This window comes from Macaca nemestrina, chromosome 15, assembly GCF_043159975.1.
Source record: "Macaca nemestrina isolate mMacNem1 chromosome 15, mMacNem.hap1, whole genome shotgun sequence".
NCBI lineage: Eukaryota > Metazoa > Chordata > Mammalia > Primates > Cercopithecidae > Macaca > Macaca nemestrina.
Window position 1 is genome coordinate 31,954,153 of NC_092139.1, and position 25,328 is coordinate 31,979,480.

Here is a 25,328-nt window from a genome sequence, read left to right on the forward strand (position 1 = left end):
GCAGGAGAATGGCGTGAACCCGGGAGGCGGAGCTTGCAGTGAGCTGAGATCCGGCCACTGCACTCCAGCCTGGGCGGCAGAGCGAGACTCCGTCTCAAAAAAAAAAAAAAAAAAAAAAACGGCCGGGCGCGGTGGCTCAAGCCTGTAATCCTAGCACTTTGGGAGGCCGAGACGGGTGGATCACGAGGTCAGGAGATCGAGACTATCCTGGCTAACATGGTGAAACCCCGTCTCTACTAAAAATACAAAAAACTAGCCGGGCGTGGTGGCGGGCGCCTGTAGTCTCAGCTACTTGGGAGGCTGAGGCGGGAGAATGGCGTGAACCCGGGAGGCAGAGCTTGCAGTGAGCCGAGATCACGCCACTGCACTCCAGCCTGGGAGACACAGCGAGACTCCGTCTCAAAAAAAATAAAAATAAAAAATAAAAAATAAAACAAAACAAACAAACAAAAAAACCCCACAAAATTAGCCAGGTGTGGTGGCACACGCCTGTAATGCCAGCTACTCAGGAGGTTGAGGCACAAGAATCACTTGAACCCAGGAGATGGAGGTGGCAGTGAGCTGAGATCACACCACTGCACTCCAGCCTGGGCAACAGAGTGAGACTCCATCTCAAAAATAAATAAATAAGTAAAATTAAAAATAAAAACTGTCAGGGACACAGCTGGGCCTGGATCTGCATCCTGGACTCCTTCCTAGTGCTCTTTCTGCCATGCCTCACAGTCTTCCAGGATGGCCAGACAGAAAAAATGGGAAGGAAGACCCAACAGGTAAGATCCCCGCCCACTCCCCGTCAGGTGTCCTTACCCCAGCCCACCCAAGCCTCTCTTCCACTAAGGAAAGGCTGAGATCAGAGGTGACCCAAGCACTCTGGACCCTCTCCAGGGCACCACGCTAAAATGCTTCACTCTGCCCACAAGTGCCCCAGACAGAAGGGACCCTGCTGCTCAAGGAGTGGTGCGGGTGGAAGACTGTACACCTTGAAGCCAGGGGTGAGGGTCAGCGTCCAGAGGGGGCACACACACCACACACACACACACACACACAGCCCTGCCAGCCACAGTGCCTCAAATTTCACCAACAGACGTTCGATCCTTTGCATGTAATTATCTGGCCAAAAATTCAATCAAGATTCATGATACAAATCCTTATTACATGCAGATCACCAAGCCACATAAAAAAACCCAAGGAATTCCCAACAGTGGCAGCACAAAGAGTTAAAAGAACTTGAACTTCAAAAACAAATAGACCTAGAATCAGGCCCTGGCTCTGTCATTTTCTGGCCACAAGAATCTTGGGCAAGTCACTTCACCTCACTGGGCCTATTTCTTCAGCCATAAAATGGGAATAATAATAATAGTACATTCTTTTCAGATGTATTAAACATTCCTTTCACATTCATTCTTTTCAGATGTATTAAACAAACAAAAATCCCTCATAAATAAATAAATAATAATAGTACATACTTCCCAAGGCTGTTTGATGGACAAAATAAAAACAACACATATAGCTGGGCATGGTGGCTTACGACTGTAATCCCAGCACTTTGGGAGGCCAAGGCAGGAGGACTGCTTGAGCCCAGAAGGTCAAGACCAGCCTGGGCAACATAAGGAGACTCCATCTCTGTGAATAATTTTTTTTTTAACCAGTCAGGCACAGTAGCACACACCTGTGGTCCCAGCTATTAATACTCAAAAGGTTCAGATGGGAGAATTGCTTGAGCCTGGGAAGTGGAGGCCACAGTGAGCCGTGATTGTGCCACCGCACTCCAGCCTTGGCAAGAGAGCTGAGACTCTGTCTCGAAAAACAAAAATAACACATGTAAACCGTTAAGTTCATTGTCTGACAGATATTGAGCGCTCAATAAATACTAGTTATCACTGAAACATAATGCAACACAGCAAAAGCTTTCCAGGACTGTGTTTCTAATCCTAGGGCTTTATATCTGGAAATAGACAAGAGGTCCAAAATTTATGTACAAGGATGTTCATTGCAATGATTTCTATAGAGGCAAAACCCGGTCACCTAGCCATCCACCAGTGGCAGCGGATGGCTAGACAGACTCTGTGCAGTGTACCCAGAACATGATGTGACTAGTAAAAGGAATGCCATGGCTCTGTAAACCCCATCATGAAGAGATGCCCATGAGGAGTCAGGTGAAAAACAGCAAGTCCTGGAATAATATATGCAATATGATATTATTTGGTGAAGAATATCTATATTTACATATATACATTCATACATGTATGTACTTGTATATGCACAGAAAAATTCTAGAAGGCTACAACACGTCTTAACGCAATTACCTCTGAAGGCTAAGAAGGGAGCAGCCATTCTTTTACTTTATACACTCGTATAAAGTTTGAATTTTTTTCGTAGGTGGTGGTGGTGGTGGTGGTGGTTGTGGTGGTGGTGGTGGTGTTTTGGAGTCAAGTCTCACTGTGTCACCCAGGCTGGAGTGCAGTGGCACAATATCAGCTCACTGCAACCTCCGCCTCCTGGGTTCAATCAATTCTCCTGCCTCTGCCTCCTGACTAGCTGGGGCTACAGGAGCATGCCGCCACCCCTGGCTAATTTTTTGTATTTTAGTAGAGATGGGGCTTCACTGTGTTGCCCAGGCTGGTTTTGAACTCCTGAGCTCAGGCAATCCGCCCACCTCTGCCTTCCAAAGGGCTAGAATTGCAGGCGTGAGCCATCGCACCCGGTCAGGTTTGTTTGTTTAAGAGACAAGGTCTAGCTGTGTTGCCCAGGCTGGAGTGCAGTGGCACAATTACGGCTCACTGCAGTCTTGACCTCGCAGGCTCAAGTGATTCTCCCAACTCAGCCTCCCAAGGAGCTGGGAGCACTGTGCACACTATCAAACCTGGCTCATTTTTTAAATTTTTTGTAGAGATGAGTTCTCATGTTGCCCAGGCTGGTCTAGAACTCCTGGGCTCAAGCAATCCTCCCACCTTGGCCTCCCAAAGGGCTGGGATTACAGGTGTGAGCCACTGCTCTCTGCCTGAATTTTTTTAGTTTTAATTAAGGACATGTATCACTTTCTAATTAGAGGAAGAAAGTATGAGAGACAGACAGACACAGAGAGAGAGAGAAGTGCTCATTCTCGAACATTCCATGCCAGCTCTCCCATAAGGGCCTTTGCACCTGCTACCTTCTCTGCCTGCATCACCCTCCTTCCAGATAACTGCAGGCCATGTTTCCTCACTTCCTTCAGGCTCTTTGCAGATGCCACCTCCTCTGTGAAGCCCTCCCTGACTAGCCTATTCATAAAACAGCAATGCCATCTCCTCCCATGTCCGTTCTCCCTGCCCTCTTCCCGGCTTTCTTGCCCTCCATTGTCCTCACTCACTCTGTGACATGCCCTTTATTCTATTTGCTGGTTAATTGTCTATCTCGCCCCAACTATAATGACAGCTCCAGAGGTCAGGGGCTTGATGTCTTTCATTCACTGCTCCTTCCCCAGTGCCTGGCATGTAGCGAATGCTAGTGTCCAGACAGCACTAGGTCACCAGCCTGAAAGATCAAGCTTTGAGCCATCTATCTTGACTTCGCAGATTTAAAGGGATGGGACTGTTGGCAATTCTGCTTCCAAGAATCCATCCTCTCGATATACTCACACTAGTGCCCAGAAATGTACATGCAAGAATGTTCAGTGCAGTCCTGCTCCTAAAAGCTAAAAACTGGAACTAACCCACAGACCTATTCATAGAGGACCAGCTTCATAGTTCCTGATACATCCAAGTTATGCAGCAGCGGGCAGTTGTTAAAAAGAATAAGATGGCCGGGTGCAGTGGCTCAAGCCTGTAATCCCAGCACTTTGGGAAACGGAGGCGGGTGGATCACCTGAGGTCAGGAGTTTGAGACCAGCCTGGCCAACATGGTGAAACCCCGTCTCTACTAAAAATACAAAAAGTAGCTGGCATGGTGGCATGTGCCTGTGGTCCCAGCTACTCCGGAGGCTGAGGCAGGAGAATCACTTGAACTCAGGACACGGAGATGCAGTGAGCTGATATTGCACTCCAGCCTGGGTGACAGAGCAAAACTCCATCTTAAAAAAAGAGTAAGGTAACAAAAGAATAAGATGAATCTAAATCCCTCTCATGAAAGTATATCCATGCTATAGACTTATAGAAAAAAACAAATGGCAGGACGTAGCTATCATTTTATATTACTAGTCAAAAAAAAAAAAAAAAAAAAAAAGAACAAAGCTAAAGCCAATCTGCTAGCAGCGACTGCTGCTGTTGAGAGTGAGATGGGATAGGGTGAGTGAGACACAGGAGACTTTTATTTTTATTTTTTCATTTACACACACTTCTTTTTTTATTATAAACTAGTATTATTACTTTTAAAAGTTATTTAAAGTATTTTTTTTTAAAGAGAAGGAAGAGGCGGGGTATAATGGTTCACATCTGTAATCCCAACACTTTGGGAGGCTGAGCCAGGAGGATCACTTGAGCCCAGGAGTTCAAGACCAGCATGGGTAGCATAGTGAGACCCCATCTCTACAAAAAAATACAAAAAAAAAATAGCTTGGCATAATGGTGCATGCCTATAGTCCCAGCTACTCACAAGGCTGAGGTGGGAGGATCACTTCAGCCCAGGAGGTTGAGGCTGTAATGAGCTGTGATCACACCATGGCACTCCAGCCTGGGTGACAGTGAGACCCTGTCTCAAGAAAACAAAAAAAAAAAGGAGGAGAGAGAAATAATCAGAACCTGGAGGAGAGTGTGTAGCCACTCCTGCTCTCCCTGCCAACACTGCAAAACCCAGCTCTCAGGGCACTGCCCCCTTGTTCTCAAGTCCTGGTCCCTGGAGCTAGATGATGGGGCAGGCCTCCCACACCCTAGCTCAACTATGATTTGTGTCTTCAGGACGGGGAGTCAGTATCACAGTGAGGGGTGTCCAGGGTCAGAAAGGGGAAGGTACAAGAGGAAGAACAAAGATGAATCCATACCCAACTCTTGTTAGGTATAAAACACTCTCCCAGTTAACAGGAGGGCATTCTAACTAGAGTCTGGAGATGTCACTTCTCCTACCTCTCTTCCCTGCCCAGAGAGGACACTGCTACCCCCAGTCCAGAGGGAACACTGCTCACCTCCCTAGGTACCCCAACTCCACCTCCTGGGGAACTGATATGGTTTGGCTGTGTCTGCACTCAAATCTCAACTTGAACTGTGTCTCCCAGAATTCCCCCGTGTTGTGGGAGGGAACAAGAGGGAGGGAACTGAATCATGGGGGCTGGTCTTTCCCATGCCATTCTCATGAGAGTGAGTAAGTCTCACGAGATCTGATGGGTTTATCAGGGGTTTCTGCTTTTGCGTCTTCTCGTTTTCTCTTGCTTCTGCCATCTAAGAAGCACCTTTCGCCTCCCGCCATCATTGTGAGGTCTCCCTAGCCATGTGGAACTGTAAGTCCAGTTAAACCTCTTTTTCTTCCCAGTCTTGGGTATGTCTTTATCAGCTGCATGAAAACAAATTAATACAGGAGCTCTCCCCAGACACTGCAGCCCTGGCTCCAGTATCCCAAGCGGCTCCATCCTCTCCAAGACGCCTTCTGGGCACTGGGGAGAATCAGGCCAGGCCCAGAGCCCAGGCCCCCGAGCCCCATCTTAATGGCCCACTCCCCGGCTCATATCCCACTCCCTGGCTGATCACGGCCAACCTTCTCCACCGAGGCACTGGATTGAAACAACATATTCTTCTGCAATTCTGCTTTTCTTGTTTCATCCTCTTTGTAAATGGACTGTTTGCTGTGGATCTTGCCTGGCTGCATGGATGTGCCAGCAGCACTGGAAGGTTTCTGGAAAGAAAGATGGGCACCCAAGTCACCATGAGGGCGTTTCCCTTCCCCATGGGGGACCAGAGACCAGAGGAAGATGACAAAAGAGCGGCCCTCCCGAGGCCCCGCAGTAGGCACACTGCCCTGGAAAAAGCAGCACTCAGTGGATCCCGGGAAACCTCCACTTTAAGTTCCCAGCAGTTCTGCTAGAGCAAAATTGGGGCAGAGACTTGAGTTTGCCTTTGGGGAAGACCCTTCCTTTGTCCTGGAAGAGACCATCCTGGTTAAAAATGAGGATAAAGGTCGGGCATGGTGGTTCACACCTGTAATCCCACCACTTTGGGAGGCCGAGGCGGGCAGATAATTTCAGGCCAGGAGTTTGAGACCAGCCTGGCCAACATGGCGAACCCTGTCTCCAATCAAAATACAAAAAATTTAGCCAGGCATGGTTGTGCACACCTGTAATCCCAGCTACTAGGGAGACTGAGGCAGGATAATCGCTTGAACCTGGGAGACAGAGGTTGCGCTGAGCAAAGATCACACCACTGTACTCCAGCCTGGGCGACAGGGTGAGACTCCATCTCAAAAATAAAAAATAAAAATAAAAATAAGGATAGAGGGGCAAATATACCTATACACCCATTTCCCTAGAAGATTTGAAAGCAGTGGTCTAACCTCTGATAACTCAAAGATGGTATGAGTATCTTATGGTCAAGTGTACACATCTTACGGCAAAATTATATCCCAGCAGACCATGTTGGATCTAGGTCTAGACTGCCTTATGCCTAGCAATTATTGTGTGTTTGGGGAAGGTGGTGTTTCTCACTCAAGCCTCAGCTCCTAGGAATGGAAATCAGACTTTGACTGCAAGAACAATCTCACTGGTTCCTCCTGCCCCATACAAGAGATTATTGCACTGATTGTTGGAATGCTGTACTCACTGCTGAAAGTTCAAAGGCGAGCCATCCCCTACAAGTAGGGAAAGAGTAACTCCTCCTTCTCTTTCTCCCTATTCGCCGCAAAATAGAACTGTCAGTCATTCTTGGAAGGGCTGGTCCTGGGGCAGAGATGAGGCTCAGAGGAGGAGGAAAGTGGTTTGTCTGTATCTGGGTCTCAGACTCTTGCAGCCTGGTCTCCGAGCAGGTGAGGCCCCCATGGCTCCCTCTGCACCTGGGCCAAGGTCAGGTGACTTGCGCTTGAGGACTGAGAATGCAGTCCAGGATCTAACTTCCAATTTTAGGTTTCCAGGGTTGCGTTCTCTTTGGGTTCTGCCTTTCAGCTTTCAGACTTTTAGGCCTGGTATTAGCCATGCCCTGGAAAGGGACCTAGCCCCAGCTCCGGGTTAGACACAGTGGGACTAAAACCAGAGGGTGCCCTGCCCAGGCCCACAATGTTCGAAACAAGTGAGTTTAGGGACCTAAAGGCACTCTGGAAAAAGTACATCCCAATAAGAAAATACACACACAGCAGGTGTGTGAATGCCAGCAGCTGGAAAGTGAGGGTAGCCTTCTGGTTGGGCTCTTGCTCCCACCTTCTGGGACTCAGGCCTGACTGGCTCCTTGTCTCTCCAGCGCCTCATCACTGGGGGAGCCGACACCAGGCTCCGCCTCAGGTTGGTATTGGCCGCAGACTTGGGGCTGAGACTGGAGAGCTTCCTGGGGGTCTTGTATGCCCACTTCTCCCGCTCCACACAGGGTCTGATGGGCCCGTGGCTCTCAGGCAGGCAGTTGTTCACATCTTTCACCTGTACCAAGGAGAAAGCAGCCCCTAAGGCATTGCAATGTCCTAGAGGTAAATTCTGGGCTGCCCCAGATCAATGCCAACACCACAGGGCCCTCCAGTCCCCCAGGGCTTGCTTCCCAGAAACCTAGCCCCCTTAAAAGCATCAGACCAGAGCTTCTAACCCCATTCCTGGCCAGCTGCAATGCCCTGAGTACCCACAGGCAAGACACTGCTCCCATGAGGAACTCAGTCTCCTCATCTGTAAAATGGACAGTAGTTTCCAAATATTTTTGAGGCTTTCTTTAATCTCAAGGGAAGCTCCTCCGAAGCATAAAATAGACAAAAAGCTGACCTATTCTGGGGGAAACCCCAACAACCAGAGCCCCCCTGCAGTAGCTCCGAAGCATCTCTCTCCAACACATTTGGAAAACCACTGGATGAGGCGGCCCCTAAGGTCCCTTCCTGCTTTGATCTGCTGAGATATGGGAATTTGGAGACTGTATAGGTTTCCTAAGTCCCTACTGGGGAGCCCAGAGTGGTAATGTGTAGTAGCAATGGGAAAGGAGTGAGTAATCTACTAAAGATGGCAGGACCAGCACTGCCAGCCTCTGAAGTCAGACTGCCTGGGTTTGGATCTACTCCTTGGCTGTGTGACCTTAGGCAAGGTGCTTAACCTCCCTGTGCCTCCACTTTCTCATCTGTCCAATGAGGATAATTACAGAAACTAACCACCTACGTAACCAAGCTCCCCACCCCCTCCAGAACAAGTTGCCGTTATTCCTCCTGCTTCCCAGGGTGCTCCCCACCTTCCCTGCCCCACAGGATTCTGGTTCACAGCTGAGAGAAGGGTGGGAGGAGAGTGTGCTTCTGTTAACATACCCTCTTGGGCTGCAAGGGCAAGGGACTCCTAGAGGCATTGAAGTTGAAGATGGGCTTGAGTGTGCCGGTGTTCCAGAAGAGGATGTCCCCACTGTAGGAGGAGGTCCCGAGGAACTGGTTCTGGTACTTGGCCATGCTCAGGATGTCCTCCGTGTGGTAGGTCTGCCAGTGGTAGCATAAGAGCACCGGCTTGGTCTTGTGGAACCTGTGCACATGGCCAGAGGCAGGAGGGCTGAGAGCTCAGCCTTTAATGCTCCATCCACTGGGGAAGCACTGGAGCCTTGAGGATTCTGGGAGCCGACTCAGAGGAGGATACTCCTAGGTGTCAGGGCTAGGCTGAGGCCATGCCCCATTGACCTCATTTACTAAGCGCTTACTACGTGCCTTCTGCAAAGGCCCTGTCGTAGGGGCTTTACATAAACTAATCCTACGGATAATGAATGCGTAACACACCCCCAGTCAGACAACTAGGTAAGGATTAAGGTTTAAAGGGGGGGGAACAGTGGCCTTACAGAGGTCTCTAAAAAGAAAGGGATCTTGAACATAGTGTTCCTTCTGCCTGGAATACTCATCCTATCCTAAAGACTTCACAGAGACCCTTCCTTCTCACGCTTCAGATTGCACTCCAGCCACCACACCTTCACCGAGACTTTCCTGACCACCGCCCCCAAGAAGAAATCAGGTTTCCACTCATTCAACCCTCATAGAAACTCCTACTTTTCCATGGCACTTAATATACTTTATAATTATAAATGAAAGTATTAATATTTGATTAGTACCTGCCTTCTTGATATAGACTGAACATTCATATTCTCCAAAAATTTATGTTAAAACCTAATCCTCAATGTGAGAATATTCACAGGTGTGGCCTTTGGAAGGTTATTAGGATAGATGGGCAAAACCCTCACAAATGGAATCAGTGCCTTTATAAAAGAGGTCCTAAGCTAGGCATGGCGGCTCATGCCTATAATCCCAGCACTTTGAGGGGCCAAGGAAGGAGAATTGTTTGAGGCCAGGAGTTCAAGACCAGCCTGGGCAACAGAGCAAGACCACATCTCTACAAAAAAAAATTTTAATTAGCCAGGCATAGTGACACACACTTGTAGTCCTAGCTATTCAGGAGGCTGAGGCAGAAGGATCACTTGAGCCCAGGAGTTCAAGGCTGCAGTGAGCTGTAATTATGCCACTGCACTCCAGCCTGGGCAATAGAGCAAGATCCTGTCTCTCAAAAAAATAAAGCAAAAATAAGAGGCTCAAAGAGATCCCTTGTCCTCTTTACCATGTAAGAAAATGGCCTTCTATGAACCAGGAAGTGGCCCTCAGCAGTCACTGAATTTGCCAGTGCTTTGATCTAAGAATTTCCTTCAGAACTGTAAGAAATAATTTTCTGTTGTTATACGCCACCTACTCTATGGTATTCTGTTAAAACAGCCTGAGTGAATGAAGACAGAAATTGGTACCAGGGGTGGGGTGCTATGGTAACAAATACCTAAAAATGTCAGAAGTGGTTTTAGAACCAGGTAATGTCAGCTAGGCAGGGTGGCTCACGCCTGTAATACCAGCACTTTGGGAACTGAGACAGGTGGATCACTTGAGGCCAGGAGTTCAAGACCAGCTTGGCCAACATGACGAAACCCTGTCTCTACTAAAAATACAAAAAATTAGCCAGCTGTGGTGGCACACACTTATAATCCCAGCTACCTGGGAGGCTGAAGCACGAGAATCACTTGAACCTGGGAGGTGGAGGTTGTAATGAGCCAAGACTGCACTACTGCACTCCAGCCTGGGCCATAAAGCAAGACTCTGTCTTAAAAAAAAAAAAAAAAAAAAAAAGTAGGTAATAGGTAGAGGATGGAAGGTCCATGCTAGAAAAAGCCTGCATTGCTATGCATAGACCATTAAGGGTGATTTCAGTGAGGGCCTAGAAAGAAAAGAGGACAGATGCAGAGAAAGCCTCAGTATTCTTAAGAGAATACCTAAGTAATCCTGAACAGAATTTTGGTAGAAATATGGATGTTAAAGACCATTCTGGTGAAGTCTTGACAGAAATGAGAAACATGTTATTGGAAACTAGAGGAAAGGTCCTACTTGTTACAAAATGGCAAAGAACTTGGCTGAATCATATTTGTGTTCTAGTGTTTTGAGGCAGGTAGAACTTGCAAGATAAGAAATTGGATATTTCACTGAGGAAATTTCTATGTAACATAATGAAGGAGTTGCCTGGTTCCTCCTGACAACTTATAATAAAATGCAACAAGACAGAAATGGTTTAAAAACCAAACTGTTAATCAAAAAGGAAGCAGAATCCAGGAGCACATGCCTGTAACCCAGTACTTTGGGAGGCCAAGACAGGAGGATTGCTTGAAGCCAGGAGTTTAAGACCAGCTTGGGTAACATAGCAAGACCCCATATCTATAAAAATTTTTTTTTTAATTAGCCAGGCATGGTGGTATGTGCCTGTAGTCCTAGCTACCCTGGAGGCTGGGGTGGGAGGAGCTGAGGCTGCTGTGAGCTATAACTGCATGACTACACTCCAGCCTGGGTGACAGGGTGAGACCCCGTGTCTTTAAAAAAAAAAAAAAAAAAAAAAAAGGAAGCAGAACTTAAAAGATTCATCCTATCCATATAGAAAGGAATGAGAAAGCCTGTTCAGGATAGAACATTGATATGGTTTGGCTCTGTGTCCCCACCCAAACCTCATCTTGAATTGTAATCCCTGTATGTCGAGGGAGGGACCTGGTAGGAGGTGAATGGATCATGGGGGCAGTTTCCCTCATGCTGTTCTCATGATAGTGAGTGAGTTCTCACAAGATCTGATGGTTTAAAAGTGGCAGTTTCCCTTGCAGTCTCTCCTGCCACCATGTAAGATGTGTCTTGCTTCCCCTTCACTATGATTGTAAGTCTCCTGAGGCCCCCTCCTAGCCATGCAGAACTGTGAGTCGATTAAACCTTTTTTCTTCATAAATTACCCAGTCTCAGGCATTCTTTATAGCAGTGTGAAAACAAACTAATACAATCATTAAAGACATAGCCAAGCACTGTTTGATGAGATTAGTATGGATCAGCCAACCCAACAGAAGCCAGTGCTGTTCTCCAAGACAATGAAAGAATGACCCTGAAGGCAATTCAGAAATCGTTAGGACTGTCCCTCCCATCACCAGAGAGTACAAGGGCCCTGGGGGCAGAATGGTTTCAAGGGAATGGCCACCAGTGCCCATGGGACCACAGTACACTTTACCATCATCGCCTAACTTCACAGGCTCCATTCTTCATGCTCCTTGACCACTCTAGGTGTGGCTCCTGTGGACCATGGTACAGCATGGGTTGCACTCAGCAGAGCTGGGAGGACATGGCTGCCTCCACTACCTAGATTTCAAAGGACAGGGCCTCCCAGCAGAGCCACAGCCTTGGAATTGCAGCCCCACAGAGCCAGGGGGCTCAGGCGGGGAAGTGCCACAGGGGCAGGGCCCAGGCATAGAGCCACCAGGGGGGCAAGGCTCCCCAAATCTGTAGGTGTAGGGCTGCCCAGAGTCTTAGGGTTCTGATCACCTGCCTGGCAAAGCTGCAGTGGCAGAACTGCCACCCCAGCAGTCCTGAAGGGCAGGGCAGCAAGCCGAAGAGGATTATCTTTGAGATTTAAGGTCTACTAGTATTTGCCCCGATGGATTTTTGACTTGCTCAGGACCTGTCCCTCCTTTCTCCTTTCCTATCTCTCCCTTGTATCTATCCTATGCCTGTCCCACCATTCTATTTTGGAAGTACGTAACATGTTAGTATCACAGGTTCACAGCTAGAGGGGAATCCGCTTCAGAATGAATTGTACCTTGAGACTCACCCATATTTTATTTAGGTGATATTTAGATGATATTTTGGACTTAGACGTTAAAGTTGATACTGGAACAAGTTAAGACTTTGGGGCTACTGGGATGAAATGAATATATTTTGCATGAGAGAAGGACATGAATTTTGGGAAGTCAGGGATGGAATGCCAGAGATTGAATTTTGGTCCCAAAATTCATATATTGAAACCTAATCCCCAAGGCGAGCATATTTGGAGGTGGGGCCTTGGGAGGTGATGAGGTCATGAAAATGGAGCCCTCATGAATGGGATTAGTGCCCTTATAAAGGGCGCCCCAGAGAGATTTCTTACCCCTTCCACCATGTAAGCTTACAGTAAGAAGACAGCTGTCTATGAATCAGGAAGTGGGCCCTCACCAGGCAGCAAATCTGCTGGCACCTTGTCTGGAACTTCCCCATCTCCAGAACTCTGATAAATAAATTTATGTTGTTTATAAGCAACTCAGTCTATGATATTCTGTTACAGCAGCCCGAATGGACTAAGACATTCCCGCACTGAACTAGATACTCCAAGAGGATAAAGACTCCAACATTCTTGTTTATACCCATCCCAGGCACCTAGCAAAAGGCCAAGAATATATTAGCCTCAATGAATAATGAATGAATGGATGGATGAGCAGATGAAGCAACAGTCATTAACCACCACTAACTTCCTGCATGGTGTTCCAACCACCAGGAAAGCTCGGAATGGAGGAACCCATCTGAAGAGAGAACACGCAGCTACTGGGACCTACTCACCATGCATGCTTTCTACTCACAGAAAATGCGTGATTCTCTTACTCCATCCTGTCACATAGAACACTTTGTTCATATGGATAATCCCACTAATCTGTTGAAAATGAAAGAAAACAGAATTAGAAAACTTCTCAGAGAAAATGGCTCTGGGCCCTAAATGCCTTCCTAAAGGTGCCAGCAAGAAGTCAAACCTCTCAACGATGATGAGAATCGCCTACAGTTGATACCACCATGTATTTTTCATCATGCGCTCACATCCTATTCCCTCATTTGATGGACTTAGGGTAGGCAGATAGGATAGGCATCCACGTCCATTTTTCAGAGAGAATAGCTGGGAAATGGGCAAGTGACCTGGCTAAGGTCAAGTCATTACTGAGTGATAGGATCTGGAGCAGTACTCAACCCCTGGCGTCTTGGCTAAGTACACTTTCTTTTCTTTTCTTTTCTTTTCTTTTTTTTTAAGATGGAGTTTCACTCTTGCAGCCCAGGCTGGAGTGCAATGGCGCGATCTCGGCTCACTGCAGCCTCCACCTCCCAGTTTGTCCTGCCGCAGCTTCCTGAGTAGCTGGGATTACAGGCAGCCACCACCACGCCTGGCTAATTTTTTTTTTTTTTGTATTTTTAGTAGAGATGGGGGTTTCACCATATTAGCCAGGCTGGTCTCGAACTCCTGGCTTCAGGTGATCCCCCTGCCTCGACCTCCCAAAGTGCTGAGATTACAGGCATGAGCCACTGCCTGGCCAGCTAAGTACACATTCTGAGTTGGTTAAAGGTCTGTGTCACAAAAGTTAGGGTGGAACTGCTGGCTTTGTCCTATGCCACTCCCATGGACTGGCCCTATAATAATACTGTCAGGCATTCCCAAATAGGGGTGACCATGGGTGGCTGTGAATTAACTGATGCCACTGCTAGAAATGCAATCCAAAGCTCCAGTATGAGGAATGAGAAGTGCTAGCAAATTTAAAGAGCAACAGTAGCTAACCTTAGTGGAAACCCATTAGTACAGGCACTGTTAGCTGTCTTCATTTCATGCCTGAGACACAGAGGCTCCGGGAGGTTTGAAGCCAGGCCACCTGACTATGATGAACACCCTTTCAGAGAGGTCCAAAAATAGTGCATCCCAGGGTCACAAGAGCTGTGCTTTGCTTCCCAAGAGGCTGTCCCTGGCTCTAGTTAACAAGCAAGACTGACCTCCAGCTGGTCCGGATTGGGAAAGGTCAACAGGCATTTGCCAATGTTGTAGTTCCACATCTTCATTGTGCCATCCCGCAAACCTGTGAGCAGGCACCGCTCTGACTCATCCAGGGCCATGGCGGTCAGCTCCACGTGCTGGCCCCCAGACACAGAGAACTCCATCGTCTTCCTGCCCGTCACGACCTCCCACACACTCACGATGCCGCGCAGGCAGCCACTCACCACCTGTGGAGAGCACACAGCTGGGGGCTGCTGGAGAGGCCGGGGACTCCACTCCCAAGGGTGGTCTCTAGCCTGCCTTGGCCCCTCCCCTCCACCCACTGAAAAAACGGACGTTCAGGGCCCCCTGCTATAGCATAAGCCACTCTTGACAACAGGACCTCCTCTGCCCTGTATCACAGGGCAGTGCAAACTGGAACATTTGGTGAAGACCTGTTAACTCAGAAATGGCACTTACCAGGATCTAGCCAAAGAAAATAATCCCTATGTGGAAAAGACATTACTGAAGCAACATTAATCGTGACCACCCCGTCAAAAAAATAAGAAATAAACTAACTGCTCCTAAGTAGGGAAATGTTGAGAATAAGGATGGTCATGCCACTCAATGAAACATTTTGCCACCATGACCATTGTTATAATGCAAGAATAGCAGGTGAGGCCGGGTGCAGTGGCTCATGCCTGTAATCCTAAAACTTTGGGAGGCCGAGGTGGGTGGATCACTTGAGGTCAGAAGTTTGAGACCAGCCTGGCCAACATGCTGAAACCCTGTCTCTACTAAAAATACAAAAATTAGCCGGGGGTGGTGGTGCATGCCTGTAAGCCCAGCTACTTGGGGGGCTGAGGCAGGAGAATCACTTGAACCCAGGAGGCAGAGGTTGCAGTGAGCCGAGATCCCACTGCACTCCAGCCTGGGCAACAGAGCAAGACCCTGGCAAAATAAAAAATAAAAAAGTAGCCGGTGAGGTGGTTTTGGACCAACCCTCCCTAATGAGAACATCTAGAAAAGCTGAGAAATTTTTTTTTTTTTTTTGAGACGGAGTCTCGCTCTGTCGCCCAGGCTGGAGTGCAGTGGCCGGATCTCAGCTCACTGCAAGCTCCGCCTCCCGGGTTTACGCCATTCTCCTGCCTCAGCCTCCCAAGTAGCTGGGACTACAGGCGCCCGCCACCTCGTCCGGCTAGTTTTTTGTATTTTTTTTTAGTAGAGATAGGGTTTCACCGTGTTAGCCAGGGTGGGTTTCACCATGTTAGCCAGGGTGGTCTTGATCCCCTGACCTTGTGATCTGCCCGTCTTGGCCTCCCAAAGTGCTGGGATTACAGGCTTGAGCCACCGTGCCTGGCCTTTTTTTTTAATTCTAAAGAAACTTTTTTAAGGTACTGAAGAGCCTAAGCCCTAAGGCAGTGAGAGATGGTGGTGGCAGGAGCCAGGATGGGAGAGAAGCCCAGAATGGGGGGCTCCAAGCTTGTACACCCAATGCAGCGCCCCTGTCCAGAGCCTGGGCCAGACAAGAGGCCCCAGTGGGTGGGAGTGAGCAGAGGGCCTCAGGCAGCAGCCCCTCCTGTCCTCACACCTCAGAAGCAACTCCTCATGCCCAGCTGCCCTGTCCAACCCAGAGACTCCACGCAGGACCAAGGTGCTGCCTGCGCCTGGGCCTCCCTCCCTTCCTACAATGAACAAAGCCAAGTTATGGCTTCCCTGGAAAGAGATGCCCAAGAACAGCACCCACTCTGGGAACCTAGGAAAGCGCCCCACAACTAGCCCTCCGTCTCACACTCCATGGAAAGAAGGCCCGGTCCAGAGCCGACCCAAGGCGCTCTGCCAAGGGCATGAGGCTCAGGAGAGTTAGGCGAGCCCATGGCTAATGGATGGAGCTCCGAGCTGATCCCACGCCAGCCCATCTGCAGAGCTGCTTTCTGTGTCTATCCCACCGCCACAGCACCACCATCAAGGCTGTAAGAGTTCCCAGTGTGCCATGCGAGCTGACTACAGACCCAGGCACACAGGGAGGTCTGGTCCTCTCCTGTGTCACCTGGTGTTCCTACCAGCCTCAGAGGTGAGCCCTGGGCCACTCACCTGCTTAAAGATCTTGCTGTAGAGGACAGCACACAGGGGTGAGCAATGAGTGGTCCTCTTCCTTGCTTTGATAGGCCCCTGGGCCTCTAAGTACCCTTTTAGGATCCCAATCTGTAGGTGAGGAAAGGGCAGAGAGCTCGTCTGTCAGAAGGGCCCTGCTCACAATGATGGGCCACCGGGAAAACCTTCCAATAAATCACAACATCAAGACATCCTGACCACACGCAGGCCTGATTCCAGCAGACTCCAGGTTCCTCAGCAGGCCTGCGGATACCCCCACCCTACTCCGTGGCTCCCGCTCCCCGGGACTGAGCCTCCCAAACCCTAGTGTTCCTAGAACCCCAAATTCCAAGTCCAAGGTCCCTTTCACCTTATAACTTCTGAGAAGCTGAAGCCTCGATCAGATGTTCCCTCCGGGAAGCCCTCCCTGCCTCCCCGTTGCTAAGGATTCCTCTGTGTTCCAGAAAGCACTTAGCACACAACTCTACCATAACACACAGCACTTTCTACTGAAATTATCTGTTTTTTTTCTACCCTGTGGGTTCCTAGAGAGATGGGACAGTATCTTTGTCATATATTCTCAGTTCACGACAAAAGGCAGGGGGTTGATAAGGTTTGGTGATCTGAAATGAACTTCAAAGGCCTATTTAATTCAACAAATGCTGACCACCTGTCTGGCACTCAGCAAGGAGATAAAGGAACCCATGACCTTCCTTCTCAAGAAAACTGCCGTCTACGGGAGAGCTAGCCAGGTGCATAAGGATGACAAATGTATCACCAGCCAGGGTGGTTCAGCCCACAGAGCATGGGAGGCCTTCGTGGAGCTCAAGCACCGTGGCCCCCACGTCTCCTTTCTGGACTTCTGCTCCCATTTATGGGCTGTGGCTCAGCCTTGCAGCTCCCCAAGCCTCCATCTTATTGTGGGCGCCCTTACCCCCATCCTCCACAGGAAGCCCCTCGTGCTTGTCCCAATCTTTCCTGTCCTCCAGGGTCAGTACAGACCTCGCAGGGGTTCCAGCTGAGTCCTGAGTCACAGATGGCCTGCCTCTCTGTGACTCAGTTTCCCCCAGGGTCTCTCCTGCAGAGACACTGCTCAGATGCGGCCCCTGTTTCCCAGAGTTCATGACTTAGCAGGAAAAACAGTCACGTAATAGTGACAGGACAGAGTTATGAGGCTCGTGACTGAGAGAAGGAACGGGGCCAAGAAAACATGGAAGAAGGGCTCCTAACAGGCCTGAGGTTCAGGGTGGCTCCCAGAGGAAGAAGCTGAGTGGGGACAGAGCAGACAGCAGCAGCAGCTGCAGAGACAGTGACAGGCTGGAGGCCTAGAAACAGGATTTCAGGAAATCCCAAGACACGGCCCCTCACAGGCCAGGCCACAGAGTCCAGCCACTTCAGCAGTCCCAGGAGGGACAGGACGCGGCCACCCCTTGGGTGTCCCATGGGATTCAGACCCTGGCCCTCTACCTGCGGCCTCGACCCCACTCCCTCCTGGGACAGCACTCACTGAGTAGGTGCTGCAGATGAGGGTATTGTCCTTCTCGAAGAAGTAGGCACTGGTGATGGGGCAGTTTCCCAGGGCAAAAAACTTCCCGCAGAAGGACTGGAGGCATATGTAGTCCAGCATGTCCCACACGCGAATATTCTGGGGGATGGGAAATAGGCAAGAGGCTGAGCATGGGTGCTCGGGGATGTAGCTGGCTCCTGAAGCCTTGGGGGTGCCTCCGGCGGACAAGCCCAGGGCACATCGTCCGTCCAAGCACTTCCAACACACACACATGGTGTTGGCACCGTCACACCCAGCAGCAGAGAGGCTACTCTTGTGCTCAGATAACCCAAGCACACAGTGAGTGAGGGCCGGGCACAGCTCCACCCCCCAGCCTGCCCCCAGGCCTCCACCCTGCTGGAGCAGCTGAATTCACTGGCTGGGCACAAAAGCCAAGCCAGGCAGCACATGCTGGCCCCAGGCCCTCCCTTGCTGCCACTCCAGCCTGGGACACAGTCCGACAGTGGCTACCAACATAGTTGCCACAGTGACCTGCCTGTCCCCAGAGGAGCCCCTCCCATTCCTCCCAGGTGAAGGAACCTTCCCTAGAGGGCCCCACAGAAGTCCTTCCAAGACCCTCACTTCTTGGAGGCATCCTCTGCCCGTGGCTGACTGGGGACCTCAGGGAGCCCGTCCCTGTCCCCATGCCCCCAGACTCAGACCCTTCATCGGAGGCGATGATCCCAGCTCCCAGGGCTTCTGGGAAAATTCCAGACAGGAGGGTGTGTGGATATGTTGGAGAGGGTGGTCTGGGTGACCCTGAGGGCCCTGACAATTCATCTCCAGAGTCCCAGAAAACATAACCTGTCCCCTAAAGGAGGGCCCCAAGCACTGCAGGACCACAGCCCAGCAGACTGGGCAGTATCCTGAGCCTACAGCTGCAGAGGAGCACAGTGGCAGGTCCCGAGTGGGAGCCCTGGCATGTGGGAAAGGCCAAGCCCTGCCCTGATGACCAGGCAGCTGAGGAGGGGTCACTAGAGCAGCTGAGAGGTGAAGATCGAGGGCAGGGCAGCACAGGCAAACGGCTGCCATGCATTGCACAACTCCCCTGCGCCGGATGCTGCACTGCTGTTTTGCTGCTGGTTCTCTAAACTACTCAACAGCCCATTCTTTGGATGGGGAGACTGAGGCTCAGAAAAGGGAAGGACTTGCCAGGGTCACAAAGTAAGAAGCCAGGCTGTGCTACCTGGGAACCCAGCTCTGGGGACATGCTCAGAGGCTCATGGCCACCCTCGTCTTCCTTCCACCTGAGGCCCCCTCCTAGGCCTTTGGCCAGATGTGGGGCCGTGGGCAGGGAGGTCATGCCATTCCTCTGGCTAATGTGTTTCCCTGAGGAACAGAAGGAGTCGGGCGGACTGTCGGGGCAGACCTTGTCCTTGGAGACACTGATGAGGATGCTGCTGTTCCTGCTGTCCACGAGGATGTGTGTCACTGAGGTCTGGTGTCCCTTCATCAGCCACACGGGCCTCTTTGAGACAAAGGGGTTCCACAGGCGGATGAAGGCATCGTAGCCACCAGTCACTGGGGTCAAGACGTGGGTGTCAATCCCAGGGGCCTCCACTGGGGACCTTCACCCACTGGTGAAGGTGGTGCCCAGAAGTGGGGACAAGAGCAGCAGGACCAGAAGCTGTGCAGCCCTCTCCTGAGCTCTGGTGGTCCCCCCATCCCCAGCAGCCCTCCCTCCAGCAGCTTCTGGGTGACATGAAGATGACTTACCCAGGAAGTTCCTCTCTGGGCAGTAATCAAAGCAAAGAATCCCTTTCCTTACATGCAGCACTGACAACCTACAATATCAAAGGAGTGAGGGCTGCAGGGCCGGGAGCAGTGGCCCTAAGAGAGCCTCTGAGACTGACCCTGGGGTGGGAGGAGCTGGAGGCAGAGCCTCCCAGGAGGTCTAGGGAGGAGTCACTACCTCTCCATTCTAGGAGAGGAGCAGCCCCAGAGACCACCCAGCATTCCCTCTGCCGCCAAGTCAGGGCTCAGCACCACAGGAAAAGCAGCAGCCTGGTCCCGACCCCAAACCAACAGCCCACAGGGCAGATGCCACTTTCCAGGTATAGACGGCTCCCAGGCAGGAGCTACTCCTGACATTTGTGAAGCATCTGGCATCATGCCAAGGGCAAGTTTGATTTTCACATCAACTGTACTGGGACAGGCATCTTCCCATCCATGATACAAATCAAGAAAAAAGCCGGGGAGGGCCACACTTGCCTTCCCCTAGCCTTCTCTCTGAAGCAGGCCATAGAACACTGATTCCACTGGTGCCCACTCTATACCTATACCTGGGGGAAAGGAATGTCCCTTTTTTTTTTTTTTTTTTGAGACAGAGTCTCATTCTGTCGCCCAGGCTGGAGTGCAGTGGTGCAATCTTGGCTCACTGCAACCTCCGCCTCCCAGGTTCAAGTGATTCTCCTGCCTCAGCCTCCCGAGTGGCTGGGATTACAGGTATCTGCCAGCACGCCTGGCTAATTTTTGTATTTTTAGTAGAGACGGGCTTTCACCATGTTGGCCAGGCGGGTCTGGAACTCCTGATCTCAGGTGAGCCGCCCACCATGGCCTCCCAAAGTGCTGGGATTACAGGCGCGAGCCACTGAACCCAGCCAGAATGTCCTTATTTCTGAAGACACAGGGACACAGAGAGGGATCTGGACAAAGAGTTTACTGCCATCAGATGGTACTAGTCCAATCATCCTGCATGACTGTCCATTCTTCACCAAACTTCGCATAAAAATACACAGGCGTCCCTGTCTCTTTGTTTTTTTTCCCGGAAGGCTCCCATGTCACATGAAACATAAATGTGCATGCTTTTCTCTTGTTCATCTGCCTTTTGTTATCAGGGTCTCAGCCATAAACCTTGCAATGGGTGAAGAAAAAATATTACTCCACCCACACAGGGGTCAGGATTCAGACCTAGGGTGGACACGGCAGGAGGTGACAGGAAGTTCAGTAAGCAGTGATCCAGGAGAGGAGAGGCTCATCAGGGCCAGGTGAGGCTCAGAGGGCCAGAGAGGCCCAGACAGGAGTTCCAGGAAGCCCAGGGCCCCGCAGCCCTCACAGGCCTGAGAGCCCCAGATGCTCTGTGCCTACGCCCATGCCCATGCCTCTCATCCACAACATCCTGCCCCGCCCCCTCCTTCTTCTACACTCTTCAAAACCCCATTCTGGCCGGGCACAGTGGCTCACACCTATAATCCCAGCACTTTGGGAGGCCAAGGCGGCCGGATCACCTGAGGTCAGAAGTTCCAGACCAGCCTGACCAACATGGTAAAACCTCATCTCTACTAAAAATACAAAAATTAGCCAGGCATGCTGGTATGTGCCTGTAATCCCAGCTACTCGGGAGGCTGAGGCAGGAGAATCACTTGGACCTGGGAGGTGGAGATTGCAGTGAGCCAAGATTGCACCACTGCACTCCAGCCTGGGCGACAGAGAAAGACTCAGTACCCCCTGCCCCCACCCCGCAAAAAAAAACAAAAACAAAAAACAAAACAAAACAAAACAAAACTCTATTCAGGTGTGGTGGCTCACACCTGTAATTCCAGCACTTTAGGAGGCCGAGGGAGGAGGACTGCTTGAGCCCAGGAGTTCAAGACCAGCCTGAGCAACATAGTAAGCGCACGCCTCTACAAAAAATAAATTAGCTGGGCTTGGTGGCACACACCTGTAGTCCCAAACACTTGCAAGGCTGAGGTGGGAGGATTGCTAGAACCCAGGAGGTTGAGGCTGCAGTAAGCTGTGATCATGCCACTGCACTCCAACCTGGGGGACAGGGCAAGAACCTGTCCACGAAAAATACAAAAAGACTCCATTCAGGCCAGACACGGTGGCTCATGCCTGTAATCCCAGCACTTTGGCAGGCCGAGGCAGGAGCATCCCTTGAGGTCAGGAGTTCAAGACCAGCCTGGGCAACACAGCCAGATCCCAACTATACAAAAAAATTAAAAATTAGCTGGGCGTGATGGTACACCTGCAGTCCCAGCTACTTATGAAGGTGAGGCAGGAGGATCGCTTGAGCCTGGGAGTTTGAGGTTACAGTGAGCTCCAGCCTGGGTGACAAAACAAGACCCTGCCTCAGGGAAAAAAAAAAACCCAAAAACTCCATTCAAAGGCATCTGTAATAGGGCCCCCGGCCCCCCGACACAGCATGCCCTCCACTGAACTGACCCCTCACCCGGCTCCTCCACCACTCCCGGGGGACCTAAGCCAGGTGCCTGGGCGTCAACCTGGACATCATGGCTCCCATTATCCAGCCTGGCCCCAAGTCCTCCTTACCCATTTCCCTCCGCTCCCATGACCGCTGCTAGCCCAGGCCCCTGACTTTGCCGTATCAGCCTCCCAGCCAGTTCCTTCATCTCCAGCCTTGCTCCCCTTTAAATCATCTCTCCAGAGCCACAAGGATTCCTCTAAAAATCAAAGCTTCAAAGAGAACAGATGGCAGTACACACATTTCATTTATTGCCAAACAAGATATTCCTCCCTCCACAAGTAAATGTGCTGCCGAAAAATGTTCTGGAAGAATGGTCACTAGAATGTTAGTAGAAATTATTTCAGGCCGGGCGCGGTGGCTCAAGCCTGTAATCCCAGCACTTTGGGAGGCCGAGGCGGGCGGATCACGAGGTCAGGAGATCGAGACCATCCTGGCTGACACGGTGAAACCCCGTCTCTACTAAAAAATACAAAAAAAACTAGCCGGGCGAGGTGGCGGGCGCCTGTAGTCCCAGCTACTGGGGAGGCTGAGGCAGGAGAATTGCGTGAACCTGGGAGGCGGAGCCTGCAGTGAGCTGAGATCCGGCCACTGCACTCCAGCCTGGGCGGCAGAGCGAGACTCCGTCTCAAAAAAAAAAAAAAAAAAAAAAAAAAGAAATTATTTCAGGCCGATTCACATATTCATCAACAAAGATTTCCTGGCTCCTACTCCCGCCAGGATTACCAGGGGCACAGACATGAGGCTTCTGCCACAGGGGGTTTTCCTTCTAGAGGGAAACAGCAGGAGTAAGTGGACACACCAAAGGGAGACGGACATTTACAAATCATGGCAAGTCCTGCAAGGGACATAAGCACATGGCTTTGACGGAGGACAACAGAAGGAGGCTCACTTCTGCCGGCCTCTCTGAGTAGGGTCCAGGGCTGCGGAGACCTGAAGGGTGAGAAGGAGTCAGCCCCAGGGAGCCCAGGGGAGGGGTGAGGCTTCAGTTGGAGGGAGCAGCCTGTGCAAGGCTGGTGTGGTGGGCACCAGGTGGGCCAGGAGGAGAGGGCATGAGAGGACATGGGAGAGGCGGGCAGGGCTGGATCCACAGCCCTGGCCAGGAGCCACTGAAGGCTCCATACAGGGCCCTGGCTGGATCAGATCTGTCGATGGCTGCGGGTCAGGGAACGTGGCCTGAGGGGACGCAGCGAGGCTGCTAAGAGGGCCACGGCAAGCAGTTCAGGTGGGATATGATGGTGGCTTCAACTAGGTGGTGGTGGCAGAAGTGAAGGAAGAGGGGACAGTGGGGGAGACTTCGGGGGTCAGTCCACACACTCAGCACCAGCTCCTGCCACCACACCCACTCCATCAGATTTGCTCCTGGCTTGAACCATCTGAGAACTTAGGTGAGGCTGGCTGCAGGGAAGCCAGACCCTCAGGCCCACGCTGCCTTGGAGGCTGAGGCTGACTCCATAGGCAGAGGTTGGGGTGCCAATGCCAGGCCCCACCCGCAGAGGCTATGCCCTAAGATGGCATTGCCAAAACGGGAGACCAGCAAGTGGTCAATGGTGCCACCTGCCAGCCTGTACATTGCACTGCATGCAGCCAAGAATGCATGGGTGTGCCACCACTCTCAGCTAATTTTTAAATTTTTTGTATAGATGGGACCTTGCTGTGTTGCCCAGGCCGGTCTTGAACTCCTGGCCTCAAGGGATCCTCCTGCCTTGGCCTCCCTAAGTGCTAGGATTACAGGCGTGAGCCACCGTGTCTGGCCCAAATGGAGTCTTTTGTCTTTTCTGAAGACAGGGTCTTAAGAGCTCTATCACCCAGGCTGAAGGAAGGGAGCATGTGTCTCTGTGTTTGTGTAAATATATTCTCTACCCTACCCCAAAAATACATCCCCAATCCCTTCATCCTATAACACAGCCCAGCTCCAGACCACCATCCTATACAGCCTCAACTATTGCAGTGGCCTCTTCACTGGCGTCCCCACTGCCACCTCTGCCCATGGACACTCTACCTGCAACATACAAGTCAGACCACACTAGTTCTCTGCCCAAAACCATCCCAGAACCGCGCTTATATCTACTTCTGAATATTGTAAGAAGATACTCTGAGGTACTTAGGGAAATATTAATGTGGACTAACTACTAAGTGATATGAAAGAATTAATACTATTTTATCTCTTTTTGTGTGTGTTTGAAACTTTTTATAATGAAAATATTAATTTAAAATTAATTAATTTAAAAAACAAGGCTGGGCGCAGTGGCTCACGCCTGTAATCCCAGCACTTTGGGAGGCCAAGGCGGGTGAATCACAAGATCAAGAGATCAAGACCACCCCAAATGGTGAAACCCCGTCTCTACTAAATATACAAATATTAGCCGGGCATGATGGCATGTGCTTGTAATCCCAGCTACTCAGGAGGCTGAGGCAGGAGAATCTCTTGAACCCGGGAGGTGGAGATTGCAGTGAGCTGAGATCACACCACCGCACTGCAGCCTGGGTGTCGCAGCAAGACTCTGTCTCAATCTGTCAATCAATTACAAGAGCATACCACAGACAGCAGAGCTGTGCAAAGGCCCTGGGGCAGGAGCATGCCTGAGCCTGAAGGAGGCCAGTGGAGCTGAGTGGGCAGGTGGAGGCAGTGAGGTCAGGAAGGCAGCAGGCCCAGCCCACGGAAGCTCTCCTGGCCCTGGTGAGGTGACCCCCTGATATCCTCCTGCCACTGGGACTCAATAAAACAAGATCTGAATGAAACACATATCCACCAAGCTTGTCCAGCTCACGGCCCACGGGCCTCATGCAACCCAGGACAGCTCTGAATGTGGCCCAACACAAATTCATACACTTTCTTATAACATTATGAGATTTTTTTGTGATTTTTATTTAGCTCATCAGCTATTGTTAGTGTTAGTGTATTTTATGTGTGACTCAAGACAATTCTTCTTCCAGTGTGACCCAGGGAAGCCAAAAGATTGGCCACCCCTGCTATACACTAAGTGATATCACCACCAGTGCAGACAGATAGCCTCAGCAAACAACTCCAAGCAAACTCCCACCACAAGGCCCCATTCAAAGCACTGAACCCAAGACTGAAACTTCCCCTTCACATCAGACATTCCCGGAGGCCCCCTTTTCCGGCCTGCAGGGAGGTCCAGGACTTGTCTAGAAATGCACGCAGTGCACTATTTGGTTAAAAAGGCCAGGCGCGGTGGCTCACGCCTGTAATCCCAGCACTTTGGGAAGCCGAGGTGGGCAAATCACAAAGTCAAGAGATTGAGACCATCCTGGCCAACATGGTGAAACCCCGTATCTACCAAAAATACAAAAATTAGCTGGGCATGGGGGCACACGCC

At 50.6% G+C, this 25,328-nt stretch overlaps 1 protein-coding gene across 3 annotated transcripts in view; it reads right to left on the reverse strand.

The window, feature by feature from the left end:
• LOC105496196 (EF-hand calcium binding domain 8) overlaps nucleotides 1-25,328 on the reverse strand; it is a 107,118-nt gene that overhangs the window by 36,161 nt on the left and 45,629 nt on the right. For all 3 annotated transcript variants that reach the window (XM_011766379.3, XM_011766378.3, XM_024797422.2), the window contains 9 exons: nucleotides 19,500-19,567; nucleotides 19,153-19,304; nucleotides 17,745-17,882; nucleotides 16,238-16,348; nucleotides 14,164-14,391; nucleotides 12,996-13,066; nucleotides 8,380-8,584; nucleotides 7,310-7,522; nucleotides 5,662-5,799 (listed from right to left, as the gene is read on the reverse strand). In XM_011766379.3, the coding sequence (XP_011764681.2) occupies nucleotides 5,662-5,799; nucleotides 7,310-7,522; nucleotides 8,380-8,584; nucleotides 12,996-13,066; nucleotides 14,164-14,391; nucleotides 16,238-16,348; nucleotides 17,745-17,882; nucleotides 19,153-19,304; nucleotides 19,500-19,567 (1,324 nt within the window). The remainder of the gene's footprint in view (nucleotides 1-5,661; nucleotides 5,800-7,309; nucleotides 7,523-8,379; nucleotides 8,585-12,995; nucleotides 13,067-14,163; nucleotides 14,392-16,237; nucleotides 16,349-17,744; nucleotides 17,883-19,152; nucleotides 19,305-19,499; nucleotides 19,568-25,328) is intronic.